At 46.4% G+C, this 27,970-nt stretch overlaps 1 protein-coding gene and 3 long non-coding RNA genes across 53 annotated transcripts in view; 1 reads left to right on the top strand and 3 right to left on the bottom strand.

Annotated features, from left to right (window-relative positions):
- Window positions 1–27,970, bottom strand: part of MICAL2 (microtubule associated monooxygenase, calponin and LIM domain containing 2) — a 241,431-nt gene that overhangs the window by 148,591 nt on the left and 64,870 nt on the right. For all 50 annotated transcript variants that reach the window (XM_077963306.1, XM_077963302.1, XM_077963300.1 and 47 more), the window contains one exon: window positions 1,579–1,786. In XM_077963306.1, coding sequence (XP_077819432.1) covers window positions 1,579–1,786 — 208 coding nt within the window. The remainder of the gene's footprint in view (window positions 1–1,578; window positions 1,787–27,970) is intronic.
- LOC144334291 (uncharacterized) lies at window positions 3,878–27,588 on the top strand. Its single transcript, XR_013403992.1, has 2 exons — window positions 3,878–4,183; window positions 22,676–27,588. It is a non-coding gene; the product is annotated as an uncharacterized LOC144334291 (long non-coding RNA).
- On the bottom strand, window positions 10,445–24,003 carry LOC144334293 (uncharacterized). The gene is made up of 2 exons (XR_013403994.1): window positions 22,733–24,003; window positions 10,445–10,993 (listed from the first exon to the last, which is right to left on the bottom strand). It is a non-coding gene; the product is annotated as an uncharacterized LOC144334293 (long non-coding RNA).
- On the bottom strand, window positions 11,160–12,519 carry LOC144334295 (uncharacterized). The gene is made up of 2 exons (XR_013403996.1): window positions 12,316–12,519; window positions 11,160–11,468 (listed from the first exon to the last, which is right to left on the bottom strand). It is a non-coding gene; the product is annotated as an uncharacterized LOC144334295 (long non-coding RNA).

Consider the following 27,970-nt stretch of genomic DNA (forward strand, 5'->3'; position numbering starts at 1 on the left):
TGGGGCCACAGCTGGTAAATTCTCCTGTGTCTGAATAAATTATACCCTACGTGACTGATAATTCTCTCCAGTTGTTCCCGCCCAAGCCTCATTCCTTTTTCCCATCAATTCTTGTCCTCATAAGAACATGGCTCTCAGGGCCCGCCTCCCAACCATCTCTACAGAGAAACACTGGTTGGGAGAAAGCAGCTTTTAATTCTGAAGTCTGGGGACCATGGCTGCTTCTTGCTCACTGTACAGCATGGGATGCAAAGCATTTTCCTGAGCACTTACTATGTGCTAGGCACAGTGCTAAGCACATTACAAACTTGACCTCATTTAATCTTCTCAGCAATTCTAGGAGACAGAAATTAATCACACTTTACAGGAGATAAAATTGAGGCTTGAAGAGTGTAAGGGATTTTCCCCAAGTCACATAGAAATGGAAGAGACATATTTTGGACCCAAATCTGTTCAAACTCTTGAGCTTTCCCCATAGTGTTAACCTCCCTTTCATGGGTCACTATTGCTATACAATCATCCCTGCGTATATGCTGGAGAACCCCTGAGTATACCAAAATCCACGCATACTTAAGTCCTACAGTTGGCCCTGTGGAATTCAAGTATACAAAAAGTCGGCTTTCTATATAGGTGGGTTTTACCTCCTGCAGGTGTTTGGTTGAAAAAAACTGAGGTATAAGTGGACCCTTGCAGTTCACACCAGTGTTGGTCAAGGGTCAGCTGCATAGAAAACAGCGAAAGACCTCCCCGCTGCAAAGCTGCAGGAAGGGAGTCTGCCTTTCCCAAAACCTGTCTGCACATACCTAGTCCTGAGAGCTCTAGGCTTGAGGAACATCAGAGCAGAAGGGCCTCAGCACTCATCTCTCCCTATATGAGCATTCAGGGATGCCCAGGACCTGAAGTCCACGTTCTCTATTTTCCTTCCTATTCTGGCTGAAGTCCCACCATGATGTTCTCTCTCTCTTTTTAAAACTCGGATTTTTAAAACTTTGGTATGGGATCCATCAGGAAACAAGGATCCAATTGTTTCTTTCCTCTGCTCTAAAACCTGCCATGGCTCCCCAGCAACACCAGCACAATGTCCAAACTCCTTTGTATGGAGGGTCTTGACTATCTGGCCCATTAATGGTTTTGTGTGGCCCCTTCCTCCATATTCCTTTAGCAAGTGTAACTAACCCTATTAAAGCACATTACCACCAACAAAATCTCAATGAGCTCCGTCAGGGTACAGACTATGCTATTTACCTCTGCCTCTGTTTCTCTGTTTCACTCATTCATCCAACAGATGTTTATCAAGCATCCGCTATGAGTCAAGCATTCTTTCATGTCCTGGAGATAGTCTGGTGATTAAGGCATACTGCAGTCCCTGACCTCATGGTGCTTACAGTCCACTGGGGGATAACCCAGGGCCCAGAACAAGGCACAAAGGAGGCCTTTTACTAGATGTCTGTTAGTCTGATATATGGTGTCCCCAGGGACTAACATGGAACAAGCTGGGGACTCCTACACATGCAGAGATATGTCTCACCCAGGGTCAGTCCCCTCCCTTCATGGGATATCACTATAGACTCCACTCACTGATATGGTCGATGGAGCCAGCACAGAACTTCCCGTAGAACTTCTTGGCTCCCAGGCCCCGAAGGTCGTGGATGGTGAAAGGCCAGAGGTGTAGCACATTGTTCCGGGAGAAGGTGTCCCTCTTCTCCACCACGACCACTTTGGCTCCCAGGTAGGCAAGTTCAATGGCAGTGCGCAAGCCACAGGGTCCTCCCCCAACAATGAGACACTGCAGAGGTGAGAGAGGAGAGAGTCTTGGTAACCTCTAGCATCACAGACACGAACCCCCAGTCAGCAGGGAAACTGAGGCACAAACCCCACTCTTCCTGAACCAATCAGCAAGTGCAAGCTGTGTACCTGTTAGGGCCTGTCATTCATCCACCCAATGTACCTTACCTGTGGGCCTACCATGCACCAGCCACTGCGCGAAGCCCTGTGAGGAGTGTAGAGGTAAAGGGACTTGGCAAGGAGGCACAGTAAGATGCACATGAAGTTCAGAGTCAAAGTGAACTGGGGTTAAGTCCCAGCTCCAGTATTTGACCACTTAGTTTCCTTATCTGTGTGGGTCTACTACTCTGCTCATAAGGTTATTGTAAATAAGATCACTTTTAAAAAGCATATGGTACATCTTTGTGGTCTTGAATTAAGTAATAGTGTCTTAGATATAACAGGAAAAGCACAAACAACTAAAGAAAAAATAAATGGGACTTCAAAATTAAAACTTGGTGCTTCCAAGACCACCATCAAGAAAGTGAAAAGACCACCACAGAGAAGGGAGAAAATAGTTGCAAATCATATATCTGATATGGGACCTGTATCCACAATATATAAAACATGTACAACTCAATAATAAAAATACAAATAGCCCCACTAAAGACTGGGCAAAGACCTTTCTTCAGAGAAGATATACAAATGGTCACTAAGTACATGAAAAGATGCTCAACCCCATTTGCCTTCAGGCAAATGCAAATTAAAGCCACGGTGAGAAATCACTTCACACCTACTAGGATGACTATGATAGAAAAGAGAACAGCAAGTGTGGTGAGGATATGGAAAAACTGAAACCCTCATACATGGCTGGTGGGAAAATAAATTGGTGCAGATACATGAAAACAGTGTGGCCATTCCTCCAAAAGTTAAACATAGAGGTTTAAACCATAGGAGCCAGCAATTCCACTCCTAGATATATATACCCAAGAGAAAAGAAAACATGTTCACACAAAAACCTGTACGTGACTGTTCATGGCAGCATAATTCATAATAGCCCTAAAGAAAAAGCAACCTAAATGGCCACCACTGATGAAGAAACCAAATGTTGTATATCCATACAATGGAATATTATTCAGCCATGAAAAGGAAAGAAATTCGAATATACAAATGAACCTTAAAAACACTGTACTAAGTGAAAGAAACTAGATACAAAAGGACACATATTGTATTTTGTTTATATGAAATGTCCAGAATAGGCAAATCTATGAGACAAAAGTGGATTAGTGATTGCCAGTAAATGGGGGAGGGAGAATTGGGGAATGACCACTAATGGACACAGGGTATATTTTTGGGAGGTTCTGGAATTAGATAGTGGTGATGGTTGCATAACTTTGTAAATATACTAAAACCACCGAATTGTGTACAATAAGAGGGTAAATGTGAATTATGTCATAATAAAAAACAGTACATGAGAAAAAAACATGGTACAGAGCTTGGCACGTACTAGTGTAAATGGTGTCATTCTTATTGCTGAAATCTAGGCCCTGTCTTCTGGGAATTCTCAGGCTAGGGATAAAATACATAACTTATGAAATAAATAACTAGAACCTCACGTGGCTGTTTTTTTCTGGAGCCCAGAGGGAAAAGCTAATCGTGCCTGGTAGGTTGGAAAGGATTTTCACCGAGGAGAGTCTTTAAAATTATTACTTTAGCCTACATTTGTTGAGCACTTACTATGGATCAAACGGCTTCAAGTGCTTTCTGTGTTTTAGCTCTTAATCCTCACAACAAATCTAAGCAACTATTATGGTGCCCCTTTCACAGATGGGGAAATGGAGGCACAAAGCAGCTGCTTAATTGGCTCATGCTTTTACAGATTGAAAGGGGGAGAGCTGGGATTCAAACCCAGGTAGTCTGATTCCAAAGCCCACCGTGTTGGACTGCTTCTGGTTTGCCAGGAATAAAAAAGAAAAAAGAACATTTCAACAGAGGTAACTGCCCTTTTCAAAGAGAAAGAGAAAGAAGCTCAAGGTGGATGGAGAGAAGGATATTTTGGGAGAAGAGACGGGAAGGAGAGAAAAGAGAGTTGGTCTGGAGCCAAATGGTGAAAGTTTTTTTTTGGTTTTTTTTTTGTTGTTGTTTGTTTGTTTTTAAGACACAGTTTCACTTTTGTTGCCCAGGCTGGAGTGCAATGATATAATTTTGGCTCACCGCAACCTCTGCCTCCTGGGTTCAAGTGCTTCTCTTGCCTTAGCCTCTGAGTAGCTGGGATTACAGGCAGGCACCACCATGCCTGGCTAATTTTTTTGCATTTTTAGTAGAGATGGGGTTTCTCCACGTTGGTCAGGCTGGTCTTGAACTCCCAACCTCAGGTGATCCGCCCACCTTGGCCTCCCAAAGTGCTGGGATTACAGGCGTGAGCCACCGCGCCCAGCTGGTGAAAGTCTTAAGTGCCAAAGGCATATTTTACGACCTTGGTCCTGTTGGCATTTGGGCCATGTGGGCAGAGGTGACAAAACAGGATTCTGCACAAGTCCCACACTCGGTCCTCAATGGACACTGCATGCTAAAAAGACAAGGATCCTTCCCCAGGGAAGACACACGATGACCTAGGAGAGCTATATTGGGCAAAAGCCTTTTCTTTCATAGAAAACCTTACGAGGAGCACCAATACTGTCTAAAACCAGAGGAAAATGGCAATACTCTGGCTGAAAGCATCAGAAGAAACTCTTTCCTAAGGCAGGAGTTTGCCTGGGGAATCTGACTACCCGCAGCAAGGCAACAGGCATCTGCACCACTCCTCAGTTCTTGACATTGCAGAGGCATCTGGTAACTGTCCTTCTGCTTGAGATCAAACCTTATCTTAAAAAAAACACATTCCCCTTCCTCTAGCAAATGTTCCATCATCCAGTTATCACTCAGCTGGGCCTGCAGGGTCCCAGAGGGAGAGTGCAAACAAGCATATCAGGAGCTCCCACACCACAATCAGTGTGGCTTACTGGTTGGAACCTTCCAGAGAGTTTGTAGACACCTAATTAGGGGAAATGAAGTCACCACTGAGATCCAGCTCAAGACTTCAGGGAGTGAGTGGGTGTGCAAGCCCATGTGCTTCCTCTCTGGATAGAGCCACCGGGAAAGGACCAAGCCCCACTTCCCAAGCCTGGCACTAGTCTCTACCTCACTCTCCACAAACAGCTCCTTGGCTTGGACATAGCCAGACAATGAGAGTCATTTCAAAGCACGACTCCAAGCCCCGACACTGGTGAGGTTTGCTTTGGGGTTAAGTCTGGATTCACTGCATTTCTTTGCAGTTAGCACATCTTTTCCTGTTTGCTGAGTTCTGTCCCTCTGGGGCCACGGATGGAGCAGGGGTAGAAGGATATGGGGTGAAGAGGGGCAGGAAAGAAGGAAGGGAGGCCCCTGCATCCTTCTGTCCACCAGGCCCGACACAGCACTGCTCCCTGGACAAGGCAGGAGATCCCTTTCCCACCGGTCAGGGGGCTGCCGTGCATTTTGCGGGCAAACAGTAGCTGGTGTACAGTTTCTGATTCTCTTGGCTAAACCTAAAATCCCATTGGCAAAAGCTCAGTTTTCCCACCATCCTGGGCCCCAGTACATATTTCGGGCCTGAAATTTCAGAGATGCCAGTCATGCCGTAATCTAAAGTCAAAGCAAATACCAACGGGCCTAATTATATAAAGGGAGAAAATTTGGTACAGATGTTATCGAGGCCAGAGAGACGGCTTGTTGGCAGAGGCCAGGCCAGGTTTTCTCTGGACGTACTTGTTGTGATTAATATGGGAACTCGTTGTTCTGACAAGAGGCCAAATACCACGGCAGCCACATGCCCGGGCAGAGGAGTGGGAGAGAGGAGGACTTCCCCAGCATGCCCACTGTAGATACTCTGGACACTGGATGTGGTCCAAACAGACCACAGATGCAAAGGCTTGTGGTAACTCGATCTGAAGGAGCTCTTTCCTCAGACCCAGCCAGGCCTTATGTCCAAGGAAGGAAAGCTTTTCATTAAAACTCAATGAGATTGTATGCTCCTTCCCCGTGCTCCCGTGAGCTCTAACCTTTCTGCTTCCCCAGAACAAGCTCTGCGAGTCATATTGTCTGTGTCTGACCCACAGCCAGTACGAGGGTTCCTCTAAGGCTGCCCCTGTCCTCTGCATTTCTGTGTGTTCAGAGCCCAGTACCAGGCCTGCTACCTAGGAGGCCTCAGCTGATAGCTGATGGATGAACTCTCCACACCCTCTCCACCTACCCAGTTCTGGCTCTGCATCCACAACTGGGATGTTCAGTTCACACCAGTTGGGGATTCACGTTTACAGATTCCCACCCAAACTAGGGGAGCCAGGGTCTGCCAGGGCCACCAGTATCATGGATGTCAGCATATCTGTGTGATCAGGTGACATAAATTATTACCCAGTGGGGAGCAGGGCAGAGCCAACACCAGCAGGAAATCCATTGTATAGATAAGCTCAGCGGTGTTCAGGCCTCCACGTTAGCACAGAGGAGAGACAAACACTACATGGAAAAATCAGCTCTTTATCAAGGGTCAGGATGGGGGGATGGTGACCAACTAACCCACAGTCAGGACACAAGGACTGGGCAGCCCCAGCTCACGTGTGACTCCTGCTCCTCCCCAGGGGGCCCTGCAAACACAACCCACTTCTTGACATGGTGCATCTTCCAGCCGCCCCTCTCGCCAGCCCACAAGTGGACAAGTGTGCTGGGGCTATGTCAGGAATGCATAAGAGATTCAGCCCCCAGAGGGAGATGCTGAGGGGACCAAGACCTAAGCCAGGGGTTAGCAGTCTGCAGGCTTCATTTCCGCTTCTGAATCCCACCCTCGTGTTCCTTGAGAGCTGTGTGTGCAGACACTGCAGCGAGGGGGAGTGCAGAAGCCAGCACCTGACCAGGGTGTGGTGTTCTCTAGCCCGCTTACCCACCCTGCGCCTCACCTAGAAAGGACGGTTGTGAGACCTCACTGCATGGTGCCCAGCACATTCTACTTGCCAGGCACTGTCCTAATTGCTTTGTGTATTTCCTCCTTGCAACTGCCCCATGAAGGTGTTATTATCATCCCCATTTTATAAGTGAAGTTAACTAAGGCACTGAAAAGTTAAGCAACTTCCTCCAGGCACCCTTATTAAGTCTCGTTTTGAGTAAAGAGGGTAAGAAATGTCTTTAAAGTCACATAATGAATAAGCTGTCAGATCTGGATTTGAACCCAGGTAGTATTGGTCCAAAGTCTATGCTCTTACCAGCTTGACTGACAGTGAAGCCCGACCTCAGTGGTGAGCTCAGGATGAAGTGAGAGGACTTGGCTCCTTCCCTGCATTGAGCACACTGCGGCCTCCTGAATGGAGCTGGGGTTCAGGCTGGGTTCACAGGGGCTCTGCATGGAACGAGCAAGCCATGTCCAGCCTGAGCTTCATGTGCTTCCACAGGGTGGGAGGTCATAGGCTGGACAAAGCTTGAGCCTGTGCAAGTCACACTGGCAGGTGCCACCACAGTGGGAGTTTGGGCTTGGATAATGCAAGCCTCCTTTGGTGAGGGTGGCCCTGGCAGCAAGCTGGGCATGGGGGAGGTCATGCATGGTGCTGTCTCCCTGGTAGCCGCAGCCCTCCCAGCACACTGACCTGCAGGCCAGCTCCCCAGGGCAGTGCACTTGTGCCAGAGACGTGCCACCATACTTCCTGGTGTGGCTCTGCAGCCTCCCTGGCTCTCAGGACCAGCCACTTATCTGAATCCAGGCAGGAAGCCCCTGGCTGTCACTGGTTTACCGTGAATAAGAACAGCTTGATTCAGAATCGCAGGATGGAGAGTTTTCAAATCCAAGGTGCCACCCACCTGCCAGAATGTGTGTGTTGGGGGAGAGTTTGCAGTAGGGGCCTGGCTGCACGGCCTCAACCCTGCAGGGCAGTGCTGGGGTTTACTCATGAGAGATGGGGCTAACACTTGCTGCCTGCTTATAATGTACAAGAGCTGTGCTAAGCATGTTTGAAGAAATACATCTCACTTCATTCTTACAGTAACCCTGAATTAGGCATATTCATCGTCATTTGGCACATAGGAAACTGGAGCTTGGGAAGGTTAAATGACATGGCTATGGTAACAGAACCAGGGTGAAAACCTAACCTCTGATCCCAGGGAACATGCTCAAAATCACCTGAGGTTCTAGCTGTGGAGGAATCTCTGGGAGGGGGTTGGCCAGTAGGGGCTCCCCAGGGGAACTTGAAGTGCTGCTCTGGGCAAGGAGTTCCATCTCATCTGAATTGACATGGCCCTGACATCTCCAGACTCTCTTCTGTATCCAGTTATTCCTGAGTAACAATTACACACCACTTCTCAATCTTAGAAATTTACAGAAAGAAAATGGAAAAAGGTATCCTATGCTTTGTACGTTCCCTAAAAAAACACAACTAATTCCTCTGAGAAACATTCCGTTTCTCTCTGTCCTTCCCTTCCATCCTGAGCCAGTGTTCTCCTCCTCCATGACCAACTGTAACCAGTAGCTGCAGGGTCTGGATTTTCAGGGACAGTTTTATTTGCAGACATTCTGCCTCTTGGCCTCAGAAGTTCGCTCACTGCTGCCTAGTTTAGAAGTTATAAGGACAATCCTCAAGGCTTGTACATCTCTGGATGCTGGTTGGGTCTCATGGCATCTCCCCATTTAACACATAGGTTCCCTGAAGTCAGGATGTGAGGGCTACCCCTGTACTCCTGCCAGCAGCAGAGTTGAACATCTCACTTGAGATCTGAAAGTGTGGAGGGAACAGGCCAACACAGACCCATCTTTGTTGATGCCTGTGCATCTCTATCGGGAAGACTTAGAGTAATAATAGTATTAATAATAGCAACAATGAAAACAAAGCTACTGCTTATTGCCTGCTTATAACGTACGTGAATTGTGCTAAGCACATTATAAGAAATGCATCCTGAGTCATTCTTACAATCGCCCTGAATTAGGCATGTTCATAGCCATTTGGCAGAGAGGAAAACTGGAGCTCGGGAAGGCTAAATGACTTGGCCATGGTAATAGAACCAGGGGAAGAACCTAGCCTCTGACTCCATACTCAAAATCCCAATCCTGTATTAATCCTTCCAGGTTTCCATGGAGTGTTATGTGGCAGGGCATTAATATTCTTCTTCCCATCTAAGATATGTAAAGGACTAGTGAGATGGCTCTGGGGATTACAGGCTCATGTTCCCAAACCTCAGGAAACTGGCTGGCTGGGAACTAGAGAAGAAGAAAAAAGATACGATGTATGCTAGATTGTTTGGTATTACCTCTCACTACTTTAGGAATTTAGAGAAGGAACAGATTAGTGACTTCAGTCAAGAAAGGATCCCTCCAGGAGATAGACCATGAATGGGGAATCGAGGCTGAAGACTGGAGAAAGAAAACAAATGGCATGCCAAGAAAGACGTGGTTTGCAGGGCAGTGGCTAGTGAAGTGAGGGTCAGGGTTGGTGGGGAAGGCGAAACCAGGCAGTAGAGAAAGAAAGAGCCAGATCATGGAGGGTCTTAGATGGCAGACTGAAGGGTTTGGACTTTATTCCCCCACTTTGGCTTTTATGAGCTTGGAATAGGATGGAGGTGCTACTGTAGGACAATTGGTTCCAGAGCAATAACAAAGATGGTAAGAAGACAGAAAAGAAACTAGAGGTGGAGAGACAGTCAGGGCAGCCTTTGAAACAGTTGACCTACTTTCTTGACCCTCTCGTGCCCTGCAGCTGCTGAGGCACCCTTGCTGCTGCTCCTCATCTTCCTGTCCTCTATACCTGGGAGTGCCTGGGCTCAGCCTTTATACCCTTCCCTTATTGACCTTGATACCGTCTACTTCCCCGCCTACATGCTGATGGTGCTCAACCCTGAATTTCCCCCAGTGTCCGGATTCCCCTAGCCAACTGTACACTGATATTTCCACCTGCTCCAATAAGCACTACTCACATAACAGATCTACAACTGAACTCTTATTCCCTCCCTGCAAAAACATGCTTTTCCCCCATCAACACGGTCTTGGTAAGTGTTACCTACTTTTCTACCTGCTTAGACCAAAAATCTTGAATCAATCTTGCTTGCTTCCTCTCCTCTCTCCTCACAACTAATCCACCAATAAATCTTGTTGACTACCTTCAGAACAGATAAAGAATCCAATCAATTTTCACCTGCTCACACAATGCCCCCTTATCCAAGTCATGGCCACCTCTCCTTTGACCTGTTGTCAGGGCTCCCATCTGGTCTCCCAGCTTCTAACCTTGTCACTTTGCAGTCTGTCCCCACACAGCAACCAGAGCAGTCCTCCTCAAGTCAGATCATGTCACTCACTCCTAGCTCACATCCTTTCATGTCTGCCTGTGGCACTTAGAAGTCAGAATCGGAGGATGTGGCTATGGCCTTAGGGGCCTATATGATCTCAACCTCCAGTTTCCCTTCTGTCCTCTGCTCCCACCACCCCTCCTCTCACACTCCAGCTGTACTGGCCTCACTTTGTTTTCTGTCTAGAACACTCTTCCTCTAAATATATATATATATAGCTATTTTCTAATACAAAAAAAAGAAATCTATTGCAGAAAACACATGGGTCTAGTTTTATTTGTCTTCATATTAAACTCTAGTTTTCCAAACAGCATTTTAAACATTTGTAAATATTTCCAGCATCTACTTTTATATTTTTCCATTGTGATTTTTTTTTGTTTTTTAACCATTAGTTTTACAATATTTTTTGGCAACATTTCATTATAACATTTTTCAGATACATGGAGAAACCACAAGACATCCAAATACTCACCATCTAGATTCCATGATTAGATTTTCTTCTCCTTGCTTTAGCACATATCTATTTACACCTGTCTATCCTTCTACTCACTCATCAGTTTATCTTATTTTGTGGTGCATTTCAACTAAATAGCAGAATCAATACATTTCCTCCCAACCAAATATTTTAGGATGTATCTCATTGACTAGAGTTCAATATTTGCTCAAGTTTTTGTTTTGTTTTGTTTTGGTTTGGTTTTTAGAGACAGGGTCTTTCTCAGTAGCCTAGGCTGGAGTACAGTGCCACGATCATGGCTCACTGCAGCCTCGAACTCCTGGGCCCAAATGATCCTCCCACCTCAACCTCCCTAGTAGCTGGAACTATAGATACACACCACCACACCTGGCTAATTAAAAAAAAATTCTGTAGAGACAGGGTCTGCCTATGTTGCCCAGGCTGTTGGGTCCTGAAGCAATCATCTTGCCTCGGCCTCCCAAAGTGCTGCTGGGACTACAGGTGTAAGCCAGCATGTCTGACCTGGGTTTAAGGTAAAATGTATATAAAATGAAATCTACATACTTTTTGTTCCTACTGCCTGTATAATTGCAGAAAGGTGCACATATCTTTTTTTTTTTTTTTTTTTTTTTTTTTTTGAGATGGAGTCTTGCTCTGTCGTCCAGGCTGGAGTGCAGTGGCGCAATCTTGGCTCACTGCAAGCTCCACCTCCTGGGTTCACGCCATTCTCCTGCCTCAGCCTCCCGAGTAGCTGGACTACAGGCACCCACCACCACGCCTGGCTAATTTTTTGTATTTTTAGTAGAGACGCAGTTTCACCGTGTTAGCCAGGATGGTCTCGATCTCCTGACCTCGTGATCCGCCTGCCTTGGCCTCCCAAAGTGCTAGGATTATAGGCGTGAGTCACCGTGCCTGGCTGAGGTGCATATATCTTAAACATATCATTTGATGTGAAAAATTACAATATATTTTCTTCTTACAGCCTCGGTTTTCTCCCTGTGAATGGTCATTCTTCAGCTGACCCTGCGAGTTCTTGTCACCTGGGCTCTGGTGCTGGTACCCTGGTGTGTTCTTTTAATAGCACAGAGCTCCTAGTCAAGGAGTCAGGCCTGGGTCTGGCCAGTTGTCTTCTTTAGGAGAACAGGAGACACAGGCTCTTCCAAGACCCAAAAAGGGGTGTCAGAGAAATCTCACATTTCTTTAGGAGGAAGAGGGGAGGCTTCTGAGATGGGCTGAGTCAAGATATATTCAAGGCTAAAAAATGTAGGGCCGGTTATAACCTACATGTGGGGAAAAAGGCAGAGCTAAAATATATAAACAATATAACATCCAGAAATAGAGCAGTTCATTTTTGCCATTTTCTCTTTTTCTTTTTAGTTGCTTAGTAACTGTTCAAGTCTATTAGTTCAGTCATGTAGGGGTCCCCACACTGCAATAATAATAGCTAACACTCTTTACTACATGCCAGGCCCGTTGTAAGGCTGTATTAACAACAATGCATATCCATCATCCACATTTTACGGCTGTAGCTATTCAGCAATGAAGCTAGGATTCAAATCCTGGTATCTGGTTCAGAGACCATGCTTTTAACCATTGTGCCACAGAGATGACAGCAGATAGTCAGGGAGAGGGCAATGGCATCCACCACCTAGACTTTCCTAGCCCAGAGAACTCCAGGCAGGACTGTAAGCAATGCTGTCAATCTACCCAATGACAAACATTTCCACTCGGCAGGTGCCACGGCCAGGGGCCACTGAGGTCACCAAAGGTGTCTATTAAGTGTCTTCCATATTATTGCCAGACCTGCTTGAAATATATTCACTCATTTAGTCCCTGCAGGAACTCCTAAGAAAATGGCATTGCTGCTCACATTTTGCAGTTGAAGAATTGAGGTCCAGAGGCAAAATGATGTAACATAGCCAGCATGTGCTGAACTCTGACATCATATCCAGCACCAGTTCTAAGTGTGTCACATGTATCAGTTCATTCAAATCTCATAACCAGCCCAGATTATGAAACCAAGGCATGAAATGCTTAACTAGCATGTTCAAGGTCACCTCACGCGGTATGTGGAGGAACTGGCATCTGAATCCAGGTGGTCAAGCTCCAAAGCAGAAACTCACATCCATCATGTTACACCTGCCTGACTTCACACAGCTGATAAAGGGCAGAGCTGGGAGTCACTGCCAGGTGAGACTCCTACATTGCCCTCTCTGCCACCTTTCTTTGAAGTGTTAGGGCCCACTGTCTTTCTCACTCCTCTCTCCCTCACAGGCACTTGAATCCTCTACTGGCACCACCTCATCCCATGACCACTCATGACCACAGACAAGGCTGACCCTATCCATGGTCAACAGCTTTGTTGTTATAGAGGCTGGCCTCTATAGAAAGCCCATGATGAGGCCTGGAAATGGATCTGCATGAGAAAAGTCCAGGGATTCCTTCAATTTCACCAATTCCTGTTGCTCTAAAGTCAGCAAGGGAGAGACTACTCATCTGAGCTTAGCAGCTGTTCCTATAGCCCAGAGCTGGAGCCAAGGAGTGCAAGGCTATCATGCTGTTCTACAGCCATATCTGGACCGACTGCTATGTCCACAGCTAACCACCTTGCCAAGAACCTTAGAGTGTCCCCCTTCTCCTTTTATGAAGTCTCTTGCCCTATAGACAGGTGCTGAATGAACATAGCTTAGGGGTCTAAACACAACTTAATTCAGGCCTGCAAACAGGAAAAGACTCGCCAGCCCTTGACTGACGTTACTGGGAAAATAGCGGATATGGCTGCATAGTGAGGGACCTGAGATTAGAAGCAGGCGGCCTGTTTGCTCGCTGTGTAGCTTTGAACACAGCAGCTTATTACATCTGATGTCAGTTCTCTCAACCATAAAAGAGGAATAAAGCAGTTCCTACCAGGCAGGATTGTTATGGGGATGGAATCAATACACTGCAGAATTGTTCATAAAACAGCCTCGTATGGCATATGGCAAGCACTCAGTAAATGGTAGCAATGACCCATGGCTCCTCCCCTCCCTCCTTTCTCAGGAGGAATCCTTTATTTTATTTTTTGAGACTGAGTCTCACTCTGTTACCCAGGCTAGAGTGCAGGGACATGATCTCAGCTCACTGGATCCTCTGCCTCCTGGGTTCAAGTGATTATCCTGCCTCAGTCTCCCAAGTAGCTGGGATTACGGGTGCCCACCACCACACCTGGCTAATTTTTGTATTTTTAATAGAGATGGGGTTTCACCATGTTGGCCAGGCTGGTCTTGAACTCCTGACCTCAGGTGATTCACCCACCCGCCTCAGCCTCCCAAAGTGTTGGGATTACAGGCGTGAGCCACCGCGCCTTGCTTCTGAGGAGAAATCCTTTATGTGAAATCAGATTTTGACCTCTAAGAGCTCAGAGTTCAGTCCATCCCATTTGGGGACATGGACACGGCAATCCCAGCAGTTCAAGGCTGGTGGCAGTTTGCATCCACTGACAGACACACTGCCTTTGCTGGGGTATCTCCAAGCTGGTGAGTGAGCCCCACCTGGAGCCGGGGTGCCCAGGAGGCTGCTGAGCTGACTTTTCCTGCACTGGCAAGCTGCCCTGCCCACCTGCACTTGCATGTGTATGCACTGTCCAAGCTGAAAGGGACCTTAGATCCCTCAGATTCACACATTTTTTTTCTATAAAGGGCCAGATAGTAAATATTTCAGCCTTTTCACCAAACGCGGGCTTAAATCATGCTGTTCAATACACCCCTCCTCATAACCCCTTGCCATTGGTGGGTTTTGGGAGGAGTGGGGTGGGGGGCGAGTCCAAGAAGTTATTTCAGGGATCCCTGAGGCCATTTTTTATACCTCTGAAAGTCTAATGGAGCTCCTTGCTGGTCCTCCTGCCCTGAATGGCCTTCCTTTAGATCTTTGAACATAGCTCCTTCTTGCCATTCAGGTCTGAGCTCAAACATCCCACTCCCTGGAGCTGATACCTTCTCAGCCCTACCCATTACTCTCTCACATTTCCATTTGTTTTCTGCATAGTGCTTATCACAACCCAATCTCTCTCTTTTTCTCTTTCTTTTTGGAGACAGGGTCTCACTCTGTTGACCAAGTTGGAGTGCAGTGGTGCAATCACGGCTCACTGCAGCCTCGACATCCCAGGCTCTAGCAATCCTCCCATCTCAGCTTCCTGAGTAGCTGGGACTACAGGTGCGTAGCACCATGCCCAGCTAATTTTTCTGTATTTCTTTGTAGAGATGGGGTTTCACCATGTTACCTAGGCTGGTATCAAACTCCTGAACTCAAGCAATCCACCTGCCTTGGCCTCCCAAAGTGCTGGGATTGCAGGCACATCTGGCCTACATCTTTTTTTTTTTTTTTTTTTTTTTTTTTTTTGAGACGGAGTCATACTCTGTCGCCCAGGCTGGAGTGCAGTGGCCGGATCTCAGCTCACTGCAAGCTCTGCCTCCCGGGTTCACGCCATTCTCCTGCCTCAGCCTCCCAAGTAGCTGGGACTACAGGCGCCCGCCACTTCGCCCGGCTAGTTTTTTGTATTTTTTAGTAGAGACGGGGTTTCACCGTGTTAGCCAGGATGGTCTCGATCTCCTGACGTCGTGATCCGCCCGTCTCGGCCTCCCAAAGTGCTGGGATTACAGGCTTGAGCCACCGCGCCCGGCCTTTTTTTTTTTTTTTTTTTTTGAGACATAGTTTCGCTCTGCTGCCTGGGCTGGAGTGCAATGGCATGATCTTGGCTCACTGAAACCTCCGCCTTCCAGGTTCAAGCAACTCTCCTGCCTCAGCCTCCTGGGTAGCTGGGATCATAGACACATGCCACCACACCCAGCTAATTTTTCTTTTTCTTTTTTTTTCAAATAGAGATGGGGTTTCACCATGTTGGCCAGGCTGGTCTTGAACTCCTGACCTCAAATGATCTGCCCGCCTCAGCCTCCCAAAGTGTTGGGATTACAGACATGGGCCACTGTGCCCGGCCATCTTTTCTATTTGTTAAATAGATCACTTCGTTTGTCTCCCTCTAGAATATGAGCTCCACTAAAGCAGGGGCCTTGTCTCTCATTCATAGCTGTATCCCCAGAGGCTAGAGCAGTTCCTGATCCTTAGCAGGTACTGGTAAACATTTGCCAAATCAATCAGTCAATCAAATCAAATCAAATCATACCTTTACCTCAAATCAGGATGTACACTGAGGCTGACTGAAATACAATAGTCTATATTTATGAAGATACTGTCTTGGGGCTTTACATATATTATCTTATTAAATAAGGGATAAACTAACTTATAAGATAGCAACTATTTTATCTCCTTTATTTCAGGTGAGGACATTGAAGTTGAAGTCCTGCTACTTAAAGATGCTTATCTGGTAAAAGGCAGAGCTAAGTTTCAAACCCAGATCTGTTCAACTCTGGACTCATGCTATTAATCACCACTCTTGCTAAATTTTGCATGGGATTGTGACAATTTAGTGTGCACACAAATTATCTGTGGCTGATTAGAAATGCTGACGGCAGTGATGTGACTTTACACTTTACAAAAATGGAGAGAAGATATTGTCACCTAACCTATGCAACCTTGTCTGTGAAACAACTTATTTTGAAGCACAAGTTTTGGGGTCAGGGGAGAAAAGGAATAAAAGCTGAAAATAAGTAGGGCTTTTACTACCTTTAGCAATGAAATAACTAGCTTCAGATACAGGAAACAACTTCAGATGTCACAAAGCCAGTTAGAGGTGACAGAAAATCCTCAAGTTTCCCAAGAGAAAAGCCATTTGGTCAACTGCACCTTGATCCATCTTCTGGGGGTTGGATACACATCTGATATCCAGCCCACAGAAGATGGTTATGTAGGAGAGTCCAGAACCCTGATTCTTCAAGAGACAAATCCCAGTGTCTTTGCAGAAGAAAGCCTTTCCCACTAGAGGAACTTTGAGGCCTTGCAGATAATAAGAGAACAGCGAGCCCCTTAGTACATCTCACACATGCCTTCCAGGCCAGACAACCCATACTCACCAGTGGAATGTAGTTTTGAGTCAACTTGCAGCTGCCACAAAAGGAGTTAGCAGACTTTCTCAGAAGTTCTTGATAACTCCAAGTGGGTCACCTTACACCATAAAGTGGTTTGTAATTAAAATGTTTTTGAAACTGTGAACAGACCAAAGTGTCTAGACATTGGGAGGCTCCAATCCTACACCATCCCGACTGCCCATGATTACTGTATGATAGATACCCACAACCTGCCAAAGAACATGTTATGTTTTCTCTATCAGAGCATCTTTAAGGGCAAATTTCTGGAAAGCCTCTCCTCACAGCCTGCTGGAAGTTGCCTGGCAAATCTTTGGCCACCAAGAGGAAGGCATGCCTGGGCATCTAGGGCACTTTCCCTCTGGAGGCAGGCCTGGGCTTGCAGAATGTGAGCCATAGCTGGCTCAGGCTGGCTGCGGAAGCCCACATATGGAAGGCAGGATTTCCGGGACCCAGGTCTGATGCATCATCACTGTAACCCTTCAGAGAAAACAAACTGATTCTCCAGCTCAAAATCAGGAAGGTGGTGGAGGTAGTGGGGGTGGTGTGATAAGTTAGGTTAGCAAATACATAGTTTAAACCCCGCAAAACTATTAAAGGAAAATCGGGCATTTGGAAACCACTACCCTAGCTCCCTGCAATACCTGATCCTACCCATGTACCAAGGGGAAAAGCATATGTATCATTTATTTTTCATCTATGCGTTCATTCAAAAAACACTGAATGAACAGCTATTTTCTAGGCATCATATCGCATGCTAGGGAAATACAGATGGACACATCACATTTTTTGACTATAGGTACTCACACTTTAGCAAAAAAACATAAAACAAACAAAACAACAACAACAACAACAAACACCAAAGGTTCCTGAGCAAGAGAAGTTTACACATAGTGGGGACTGGGAAAGAGCAGAGGCAAGGACCTGGAAGGAAGCCACTTGCAGCAAATGCAGAGGTCCCACTAGGCAGGAAAGTAAAGGAGGGGTTGGATGAGACACATTTAATGTATAAAGGTTAAGAGATTACACATTCAGGCTGGAGGGTAGAAGGAAGAAATTAAATTGACTCATTTCTCAGAGTGGGAGAATGGTGATGCTGTGCACTAAGGCTGAAAGTCAGAAAGAAGAAATTTAGGGAGTGGGAGGGGTGAGGAAGCGTAAAATTATGAATTTAGTTTTCTACTTGTTAAGTCTGTCAGGTACTCATTGAAAATCTAAAAGATGCGTAGAAATCCTAATAGTTGATCCAGAGAGTCCACAGAGTAAGTGACACAGATTTTAACAATAATGCTAGTTTCTATTTAGTGGAGGTCTACCATGTATCAGGTATGCTACCTTCAATTTCATTGAGCCCTAACAAGAATCCTATAAAGTAGGCATGATTGTGTCCATTTCACAGATGAGGAAGTGGAGGCTCTGAAATGTTAAATAACCTGCCCAGGGTCACAGGTATCTGACTCTGGCCATTATGCTCTTTCTACTATGCCTTAAGACCTCCAAATTTAGTGTCATTGTCAATGAGAGAAGATTGGTTCATCAAAAGTGAGAGTAAAACAATGCTATCCAATAGAACTGGATTTCTCAACCTCAGCACTACTGACATTTGGGGCCAGATAATTTTTGTTGTAGGGGGCTATCCTGTGCATTGTAGGATGTTTAGCAGCATCCTTGGCCTCTTTCAGCTAGGTGCTAGTACCAACCACGCCACTCCCACAACAGTGTGACAATAAAAAATGTCTTCAAATGTTGTCAAATGTCCCTCTAGGGCAAAACAGCCACCAGTTAAGAATCACTGCAGTAGAAATATAATGTGAGTCACACGTGCAATTTTCAATTTTCTGATAGCCACAATTTTTCTAAAGAAGTAAAAAGAAATAGGAATTTAATTTCAATATTTTAATCTATTATATCCAAAATATTATCATTTCAACATGGAATCAATATAAAAATATTGATAAAATATTTGATAATCATTTTTTATATTAAGCCTTTAAAATGAGGTGAGTATTTTACACTTACAGCATAGCTCCATGTGGACTTACCACAGTTCAAGTGCCCCAGCCACGTGGCTTGTGACTCCCATAATGAACAGCAAAGAGCTGGAGAAAAAAAGGAGGGAATTGCCCACATATATGGATGGGAGGAGGAGGAGCAAAAGCAACACTGAACAGTGGGCAGAGAGGGTCACAGACAGCCTCTGGGGTCCTAGCAGTTCAAGCTTTTCCTTCCCCACCCCACCCCAGGAACTGCCTCTCCCTATCAACAATCTGCCTACCCCAGGGAACAAGGGCAAAAGACGGGACTGAAGAAAGCTGGAGGGAAAGCCCAGGGAGGGTGCCCTGGGAAGCCCACCCACACAGACAGTGGGGAGTCACCCTGGGCTTTCAGGGAGGCAGCTGCCAGCCTCCAGCAAGATAGCCGAGAAGACAGATACGGACAACTCATCCACTCTTGGGAACACCCAGTCACCTCCACCAGCAGCTGCTGACACAGCGCCGATTCCAGCCCAAGGAACCGCTGAAACTAAGCCTTCAAAACCACAGCGTCTCAGTCCAGCTCGAGGGAGTTCCAGAAAAGCCGAGGCCGCTCCCCGGGACTACTCAGCAACAACTGACATATCCTATGGTAACTCAAGTGGAAGGGCCGGGGCCTGCCACTGTCTGGAGGCATTCAGTCCCTCATTTGGCCACTGCTGCCCCAGAGGGGGAGGTGTTGCTCTCCCCATTGTAAGGATGGAGACACAGGACCACACACCTAGAAACAACCCTGGCCAGGATGCTTCTCTAATTATTTAGAAAAAAATATTAACTGAAGCACACACAATTCACAAATAAAGCAATCTTAGAGATGTTCTCCCTTGACTACAAAACCATTTAATGAATTAATGTTTGATGTAAGGAACAAGAAACATAAAATACAGTTAAAAAATAGTCAGCTCCACGGGATTCCAGAGGAGGGAAGAAGAGAAAGAAAAGATGAATGAGGGCAGGAAGAGGACAGAGGAGGACACACAGAAAGAGGAAGAGGCAGAGCCCCACACAGGGAGAGGGCAGAGGGAACACAGGATCAGAGTCCTCACTGGAGCCTCAGGCAGAAAGCACACCGCTGCTCTCGTTCACGGAGGGAAATCCTATTCACCACTCAGGGGCTACACACAAGAATTAGCAGTCACGGACAGGGACACAGGCAGATCACCTTGAGAACCAGGTGTAGGAGGACAGATGGGTACACAGCCCAGCTGCTCATAGGCCGGTGGGCCTCAGCCTCCCCACCTGGCTTCAGGAAGAGGCAGCTCTGCATCCTCTGAGCTGGCAGCATGTGAAGAGGACCTCCCTGCCGCTGATGTCTGGGGTTCCCACCACCTGTGCTGGGCACCCTTGAATGGCCCGGTATGTTCAGAGTCAACTCAGCTCCCATTCTCCACACTCCCAGTAGGCTCTTGAGCCTTTAAGAGGCAAACCTTCCCTGGATCCATCTCTCCTACTGTCCTCGCTTTGCAGCTGGGCAAACTGAGGCCCAGAGACTGGAAGCCTGCCTGTGTTCTTTCCACTATACTACAAGCAAAATGTAAAGACCGTGCATCTCTTTCAAAAAAAGAAAAATCTTTTTTTTTTTTAAATTGGCCAGGCGCCCTCAAATCATGGGATAAATAATCTTAAAGAGGAAGGTCACATACAGTATTTATATACACATACAGTGCATGTGGAAAGGGCTTTGTAAATTATGATGCCTTTTACAAATGATAGTTGTCATTAAATTTACTCTACACAGAGAACTCATTGTCCTCTACACAAGTTTATGGACCTACTTTTAAAGGGTCTAAGGCCCACTTTGAACTTTGAGAGTTCCTTCTAGCCTGTTATTCAACTAAACCAAAAAAAAAAAAAAAACAGAAGAAGAAAAGAAAAAAGCTCCCCCAAGCCATGTCTAACCTTTGCTTCGTTCCTATTCTTGCGTAGGCAAGATCTTGTTTGTTTTCCAAAAACCCACTTCTTAAGCACTGGAGAGCTCTCAGCCACTTCCCACAAGTTTCCAGCAAAAGTGCAGGCGCCAGTTAATCCTGTAACGGAAGACCTCCCCCTGCAGCTGGCAAGAGGGCTCTCATCTCCCTGCCTAAGTGGAGAGGAAATGCGCACCAGTGCCCAGAGCTGGGGCTCCGTCAGAGCTACTGGGCCAACCCATTAGTTCCAGGACTCCTTTGCTGAGCACCTGCCATGTGCCTGGGAAGCACATCATATGTAGCAAAGGGAATTTCAAAGCCTTGGCAGTATTTTGAAAACATGATCGCAGGCTGGCATTGGGGTTCAATTTGAAGCAGTTTATAGGAAGTGTGACAGAGTACAAAGGGTCACTCTGGCTTCCTCCAGGCCTCCAGAGATCCGAGATCTTCTTTTTTACACACTGTATATGGGTTTGGATGTCTTTACTGCCTCTGCGGGGAGGGCTGAGCAGTGCAGAGTATAGAACAAAGAACACTAAGAACTAGGGCTGAGCAGAGAACTAAGAATTAAACACTGAAGTTCTCCTCCCCTTCAGGCACCTGTTCCCCTCCAGCCACAGTCTGCTCATCCATGAAATGGTAACAGTAACCTAACACACATCAGAGACTTGCTAGGAGGCTCAGTTTCCAGCCCCAGGCAATACAGCAAGTGATGGCTTTGAGATGGGTAGAGTCTGTCACAGGGATGGGAAGGAAGCATGATTGGATCAGATCAAGATGAAAGGATGTAAGGAAAGAAGCTTAACTTCTTTGTGGGAAGGCACTATGGAATGGCCAATGTGTATACTTCTTCACAATTCCCTCTAGCACTGAACAACAGTAATGGTTTTTATCCCAGCAGTACTTATTGAGTGCTTACTGCTTTACCTCCAGCATCTAGAAGAGCGCAATCATGACTCCACCCATTCATCCACCCATCTACTTACCCACCCACCCACCCATCCCCCAGCAACCCATCCACCTACCCATCCATCCAGCCAGCCAGCCATCCATCCACCCACCCACCCACCCATTCCCCGACCCACCCAGCCAGCCAGCCATCCACCCACCCACCCACCCACCCATTCCCCGACCCATCCAGCCAGCCTTGCTGAATGAAAGTTAACTTATTCTAGGCCTTCTACAAACACCTCTTTTGAATAGGAAGAATCTTGGAGAGGGCAGATGGGGACACCCTCCTTGGGCCATCAGCCTTTTCCTAACTCACTAGGCTACATGAAGCCTTGCTTCCTCTCCTCCTGCTATGCAAACTCACAAGGCAGATAGACTCAGGAGGCCTGGCTAACTAGAGAGATTCTGAGCACAAGGCAGCTGAGCTGACAGTTCCTTCGAGCAATCTGTGTGATGGGATAACCTCACCAACACCTGAGGCTAGATGGGGGCATTTGAAACTGTAAGGCTCAGTATGGGTCAGTTGCTGCTGTTGCTACTAGCCACCAAATTAAACTCACCCAAACTCCCTCCCCGCAACTGACTGAAACAATGATTCCCCCCAGCTCACTCTTGTGACAGTTAAAGTACAGAAAGGCCCAGCAGCGGGCCTGGTTTACTACTGTATCTGGAATTTATTTATGAAATCTCTCAGAAGAGCTTAATTCCATCACAAACCTTAATGTCAGACATTCGCTGGGATAGATGACAGTTCAGGACACTCAGGAGGATGGCATTTCCTTAGTTTGCCTCTCCCATGCTGGAATTTCAGAGGCAGCTGACTACCACATTTGCCACCTCTGTGGGCAGGTATGCTGGTGGTCAGGGTCTGCAATGGAGCCCTCTCTTGGCACACAGATGCCCATTTTTAACCAGGAGGAGAATGGTGAACAGGGAGCAGCTTGCAGGACAGGGAGGCAGCCAGATAGAGAGCCCTCTGCTCAGAGTTCTTTCAAGCAGTCCTGACAAACAGTAATCATGACGAAGGTAATCATCTTCTTCTATGCTGGCCACTGTTCTAAGTGCTTTAGACATATTAATTTATCTAGGTCTCACAGTCCCCCTCAAAGTTGGAGACTATTATCATTTTTCAATTAAGTAATATGCTTAAGGTCACATAGCCAAGACCTGGTGTGGTGGCTCACACCCGTAATCCCAGCAGTTTGGTAAACCAAGGTGAGTGGATTGCTTGAACTCAGGAATTCAAGACCAGCCTGGGCAACATGGCAAAACTCATCTCTGCAAAAGCACACAAAAATTAGGTAAACATAGTGGTGCACACCTGTGGTCCCAGCTACTCGGGAGGCTCAGGTGGAAGGATCACTTGAACCCAGGAGGTGGAGGTTGCAGTGAGCTGATGTGTGCCACTGCACACCAGCCTGGGCGACAGAGTGAGACCCTGTCTCAAAAAATAAAAAAAAAGTCACACAGCCATAAGTGGGATGCAAACTTAGGTTGGTCTGACCTCAAAGACCATGCTCTCAGGCCCTGTGCCATGCCACCGTCTCACTCTGGCTCGAAGAAATGAGAGCTTTGAAGGCAGTCTATGTCAATAGTGTCCACAGCACACCTACTTCTCCTATATGCTGAAGCAAGAGTGTCCCTCTCACCTCCACAGTCCCTAGCCAGCATCCTACGAGTGATATTTAAGACCCCAAATGTACCATCCACCTCTCTTGGCTCAGCTCAGTCTCAGATACACGTTTCCTTACACTCAGTTCCCTCGTGGGCCTGAGAAGGGCACAGGCAGTTAGATCCTGGGCTCTGAACTGGAGTGGAGGCTCTGTGTCTGGGCCAGGAAAAGGGGAGGACATGCTGAGTGTGGACAGATGTCCACCAGGCCGAGACTCTGAAAATCATTTTAACGAGCAATGCAGTGGTCAGCCAGGCACACCATCCATGTTCACCCACTCTGAAAACTGAGCTGAAATAGAGCATGATTCCAAGGCCCAGGTCAGTTAAATGACCGAGCAACAAAACCACAGCAATGCATTACATCCGAACCCAGTGACTACAAAACTTTTCTGATTCAGGATTTTTAAAAAGGAGTCAGGACATGGTTTCATGAAGGCATTAAGCCATTTCCCCCACCCCACATGCTCCTAACTTCCTGAACAAAGAAAGCATCCCATCATTTTAGCGCCAAGATAACAATAGGCTGCATTTTCCATCTAAGAACAGTTGGCTTGGAACAGCAGATAGAGAAGCAGTGAGAGTAAACGCGGGTCTGCGGGGCCACTGAGGACAATGATTAATGGGTTTCCCAGGCCTGCTATCAGCTGGCGCAGGCAGTGTAGGAATAGGTCTCAGAATGTGTTACCCCAAGGCCCTCTTGCAAGCACTCCAGTGAGCAGAGAATCAGCCTACACATTCCCAACCAATGAGCTCAGGCTGGAGGTGAGCCAGGGAGAGCCAAGGTGGACAGTGGGAGGAGGGTCAGGAAGGGTCTGAACGTCTCGCTGCTGCTCCAGGAAGAGAAGACTAGCCATTCATGGAGGCCTTACGACACCACCTCTAACTCAAACAATGGACTGTGTGGTGTGACGTTAATTAAAGGAAAAATGTAGAATCATAGTGCATTTAAAAGACCTTAGAGAGGCCATCTACTAAAATCTCTCATATCACACAAGAGGAAACAGAACAGAGTTGGGAGGAAGGGAAAGAGGAATTTATGTTTCTGACGATTTCCTATTGCTAGGAATGGTGTCATGTGTGTGTTAAAGCAGCTAAGGTGTGTTAGAATATTGCTGTTTTACAGATGTGGAAATTCGGTCTCAAGCCAGTAATTGGCCCCTGGTCACTAAACTAAAAATTAGAGGAGCAGAGATTTGACCTGGATCCCTTCCAAGCTCTTTTCAGCAACTCCCCCATCCCCCACCCACTATACTGGCAGGCCCCACATGGCTCCTGACCCCTCTATTCCCAGCTCTACGGCATCAGAACAGGGGTCCTTAACCATTTTTATGCCACAAACCATCTCAGTAACTTGATAAAACCTATGGACACCTTCTCAGAATATTTTCTTTAAATGCATAAAACAAAACATTAACAGATCTAGCATAGCTAATAGTAAGTAACAAGATCTAGTTGTAGGTCTAACACCTTACAATAATCTCAATAATTATCCACTTATAATTTCTAGTTATAAGTGTAAATCCTAGCTTGAGATATCTGCAACCACTTCAAGAAGGAATGAAAATATTTGAGATTTCTATTGGTGATGAAGTCACAGGCACTCCTAAGATAGATTTGTTGCCTACAATGTCCCTGTAATTGGGGAATATATTACATTTCCGTTAGAGGTTAGTAAAAATAAAGGGTTTTTTCTTCATTCAAGTTCACAGACCCCTGCAAATTAAAAATCCCTGTACCAGACCAGCACTACCATGAATCCCCAGCATGGGGGACAGTTGTCAACTTTTCCTTAAACCTGTAGGACAAAATAATAGCAGTTGTGATTTATTGAATGTTTTAATGTTGCAGGCCCCTATGAAGCTAACTCATGTCCTACTGATAACTATTCTTTGAAGTGGGTGATACTGCCTTGGTCATATAAGGCAGAAAAGTTCGGTCTCAAGGTTGATCCCTAAAGCAAGTTAAACACATCTACCTACTGCATGTTCAAGTTTACAGATTATTGTAACTGAAGAGATTGCAAAGTAAGCTGTTAAAAAAAAACATTTTACTTGAAATTCTCTTCTTGGCTGGATGGATTTTGAGTTCACATAAACAAAACAAAATAAATTAGACACTGAAGCTGATATAAGGCTACAAATGCCATCCTTAACCCCAAATTGAAAACTACTAAATCCATCAAATTCATAGTACCAGGACTTTAACTGAGAATTTCTAATAAACAAAGAGGTGAAATTCTAAAACCAGACATTCATAAATATAAAATAATGCTGTTGCCCTCCTCAAATATTTCTGACAGAATTTCTTTTGGAAATAAAGATAAGAATAGGCTGGGCACGGTGGCTCACACCTGTAATCCTAGCACTTTGGGAGGCCGCAGCGGGTGGACCACCTGAGGTCAGGAGTTTGAGACCAGACTGGCCAACATAGCAAAACCCTGTCTCTACTAAAAATATAAAAAGTATCTGGCCATGGTGGCAGGCACCTATAATCCCAGCTATTTGGGAGGCTGAGGCAGGAGAATCGCTTGAACTCGGGGAGGGGCGGAGATTCCAGTGAGCTGAGATTGCGCCATTTCACTCTAGCCTGAGCAAAAGAGCAAAACTCCATCTCAAAAGAAAAAAAGAAAGGAAAATAAAGATAAGACTAATATCTGAGCCCTCTCTGTATCCTTATCACCCAAGATTAACTGTTGAGGAAATAGTGTACTTGAAAATACGATATATCTCATATCTTTCCCAGAATCATTTTCTCCATTGAAGTCCTCAAAGGTTGAGTGAGTAGATACTAAAGTCTAGGACTGTTGGTTTTGAACACTGTCACATTCTTCCGTTTATCCCCATGAAATTCTAGGCAAGTCCCTTAACCCAACGAAGCCTCAGTTTCCTCATCTGTAAAGTGGGGATAATAATCCCAGCCCTTATTACCCCAGAGAGTTATTGTGGGAATCAAATGAGATACTCGATGCAAAATTCCTCTGTAAACAGAAAAGCTTTATACCATTGTGATGTTATTAAACCCTAACAAGGGACAAGTCATTTGGTATGATCAGGAGCTTCAGAATCAATGTGGGAGGCAAAAATACAGGAGGTTCCTTCAGCACAAGAGATCATAAATCAGTGTCACTCACACCTGTGACTGCGTGCAGCAGCACCAGAAGAGAGACCAGTGGTATACCCTTCATGGGAAACCTTCCTGCCAAAAAAAAATATATATGAAAACACTGCAAGAGTCTGGACCTCTTAAAATTCAGATTTACAATTCCTTGCAAAGGACCATAACCCTCATTCTCTCCTCCCTCAAGATGTCTCTTCAAGGAGAAGAGACCTTCAAGAAGGTGGCAACCCACCACGCCCAATGTCTGAAAGAGGCCAAGTAGACAATACAAGGTAATCATGGTCTTTGCTAACCCCAAGGCCTCTAGTGGCCCTGAAAAAAGCATTTCTACTAGCACAGGAGAACGAACCTTGGTTTCAGTGTGTTAGGGGATAAGGGGAAGGTGAAGATATGGGAGCAAGGAGTATAGAATTACTTTCCCCAGAAATTTGGTAGAGAACAGAAGAAGAAACAGAGCTGATGATATTGATTTTCATAAAAGTCAGATGGCTGCTTAAAGGGAAGGGGCTGAAGAGACAGAGAAGGAGGTAAAGGATGGGAACAGCTGCTATGGGAATTGATACAGACAGGAAACTGGCTAGATTTTCTGAAAAGGCTGTCCCAGAAGCACTGAGAGGCTCAGCATTAAGTTATCATAACTTGGTAACAACACCAACCAGCTGGGCTCTGCGGCTCTCTCTAACAGTGCCAGGCAGCCCTCGAGAGCAGGACACAGAATTAGAGACACCAGAGTCCCTTTGGGGGGCAGGGGACAGCCTGAAGTCAGGAGCACTGAGAAGCTGCCGAACATGATTGCAAAGGTACAATGTGGGCTCCAAGATAGACAAAAGAATGAAGCCCTTGGGAGGCAGGTGGATCAGGAGGACAGGGAGGCACTGGCTAAGGATGGGAATGTGGATTTGCAGCAGGTCTCATGAGAATGAGATGGTAAGAGAAGCAGCAGCTTCAAGTCATGGTTAGAGAGGAGCATTTCCAGTGGGAGTTTAGGTGGGACAGTTCTGGGCAGTGGAAAACTCCTAGGTGCGGCTCTCAGCTGGGCTGCTGGGGAGAAGGCGAGAGGTGGGAGGAGGTGGAGGCTGCTGGAGCTGCAAAGGTGGAGGATCTCCAAGGACAGGATTTCAGCAGACTGAACACAGAAAGTGCCTACAGTGCTGGGCAGAGGCAGGTGGAGGAGAGGCTGAGAACTAGGGGAGGAGCCTGCCCAGAAGGCAACCTGTGAGAAGGGAGTTGTGGGAAACAGGTTGGTGAGGCAGGAGCTGGGCTGATCAGACAGGGCATTGGGCCAGGCTAGAGCTGGAACTTTAATCCACAGGCACCGGGAGTTTTGAATCTGGGCAGTCACAATCTGAGCTGTGCTTGCGAAGAGTGACTCTGCAGGGGCCAGTACTGGACTGGAGGGGAGGAAAGGCCAAGAGAGGTTAGAGGCTGGCAGGTGTGATCACTTGAGTAAGAAATTAGTCAGTCCCTGAACAAAAGTGGGGCAGTGGGGGTGAAGAGCAGGGGACAAACATGAAGAGAACTGCAAAGGAAGGTGTGATTGCATGTGGGAGGAAGAAAGGAGATGGGCCTGGAGTCCCAGCTACTCGGGAGGCTGAGGCAGTAGAATTGCTTGAGCCCTGGAGGCAGAGGTTGCAGTGAGCTGTGATCATGCCACTGCACTCTAGCCTGGGCAACAGAGCGAGATATTGTCTCAAAAAACAATAGTAATAATAATGATAA

This window comes from Macaca mulatta, chromosome 14, assembly GCF_049350105.2.
Source record: "Macaca mulatta isolate MMU2019108-1 chromosome 14, T2T-MMU8v2.0, whole genome shotgun sequence".
Lineage (NCBI taxonomy): Eukaryota > Metazoa > Chordata > Mammalia > Primates > Cercopithecidae > Macaca > Macaca mulatta.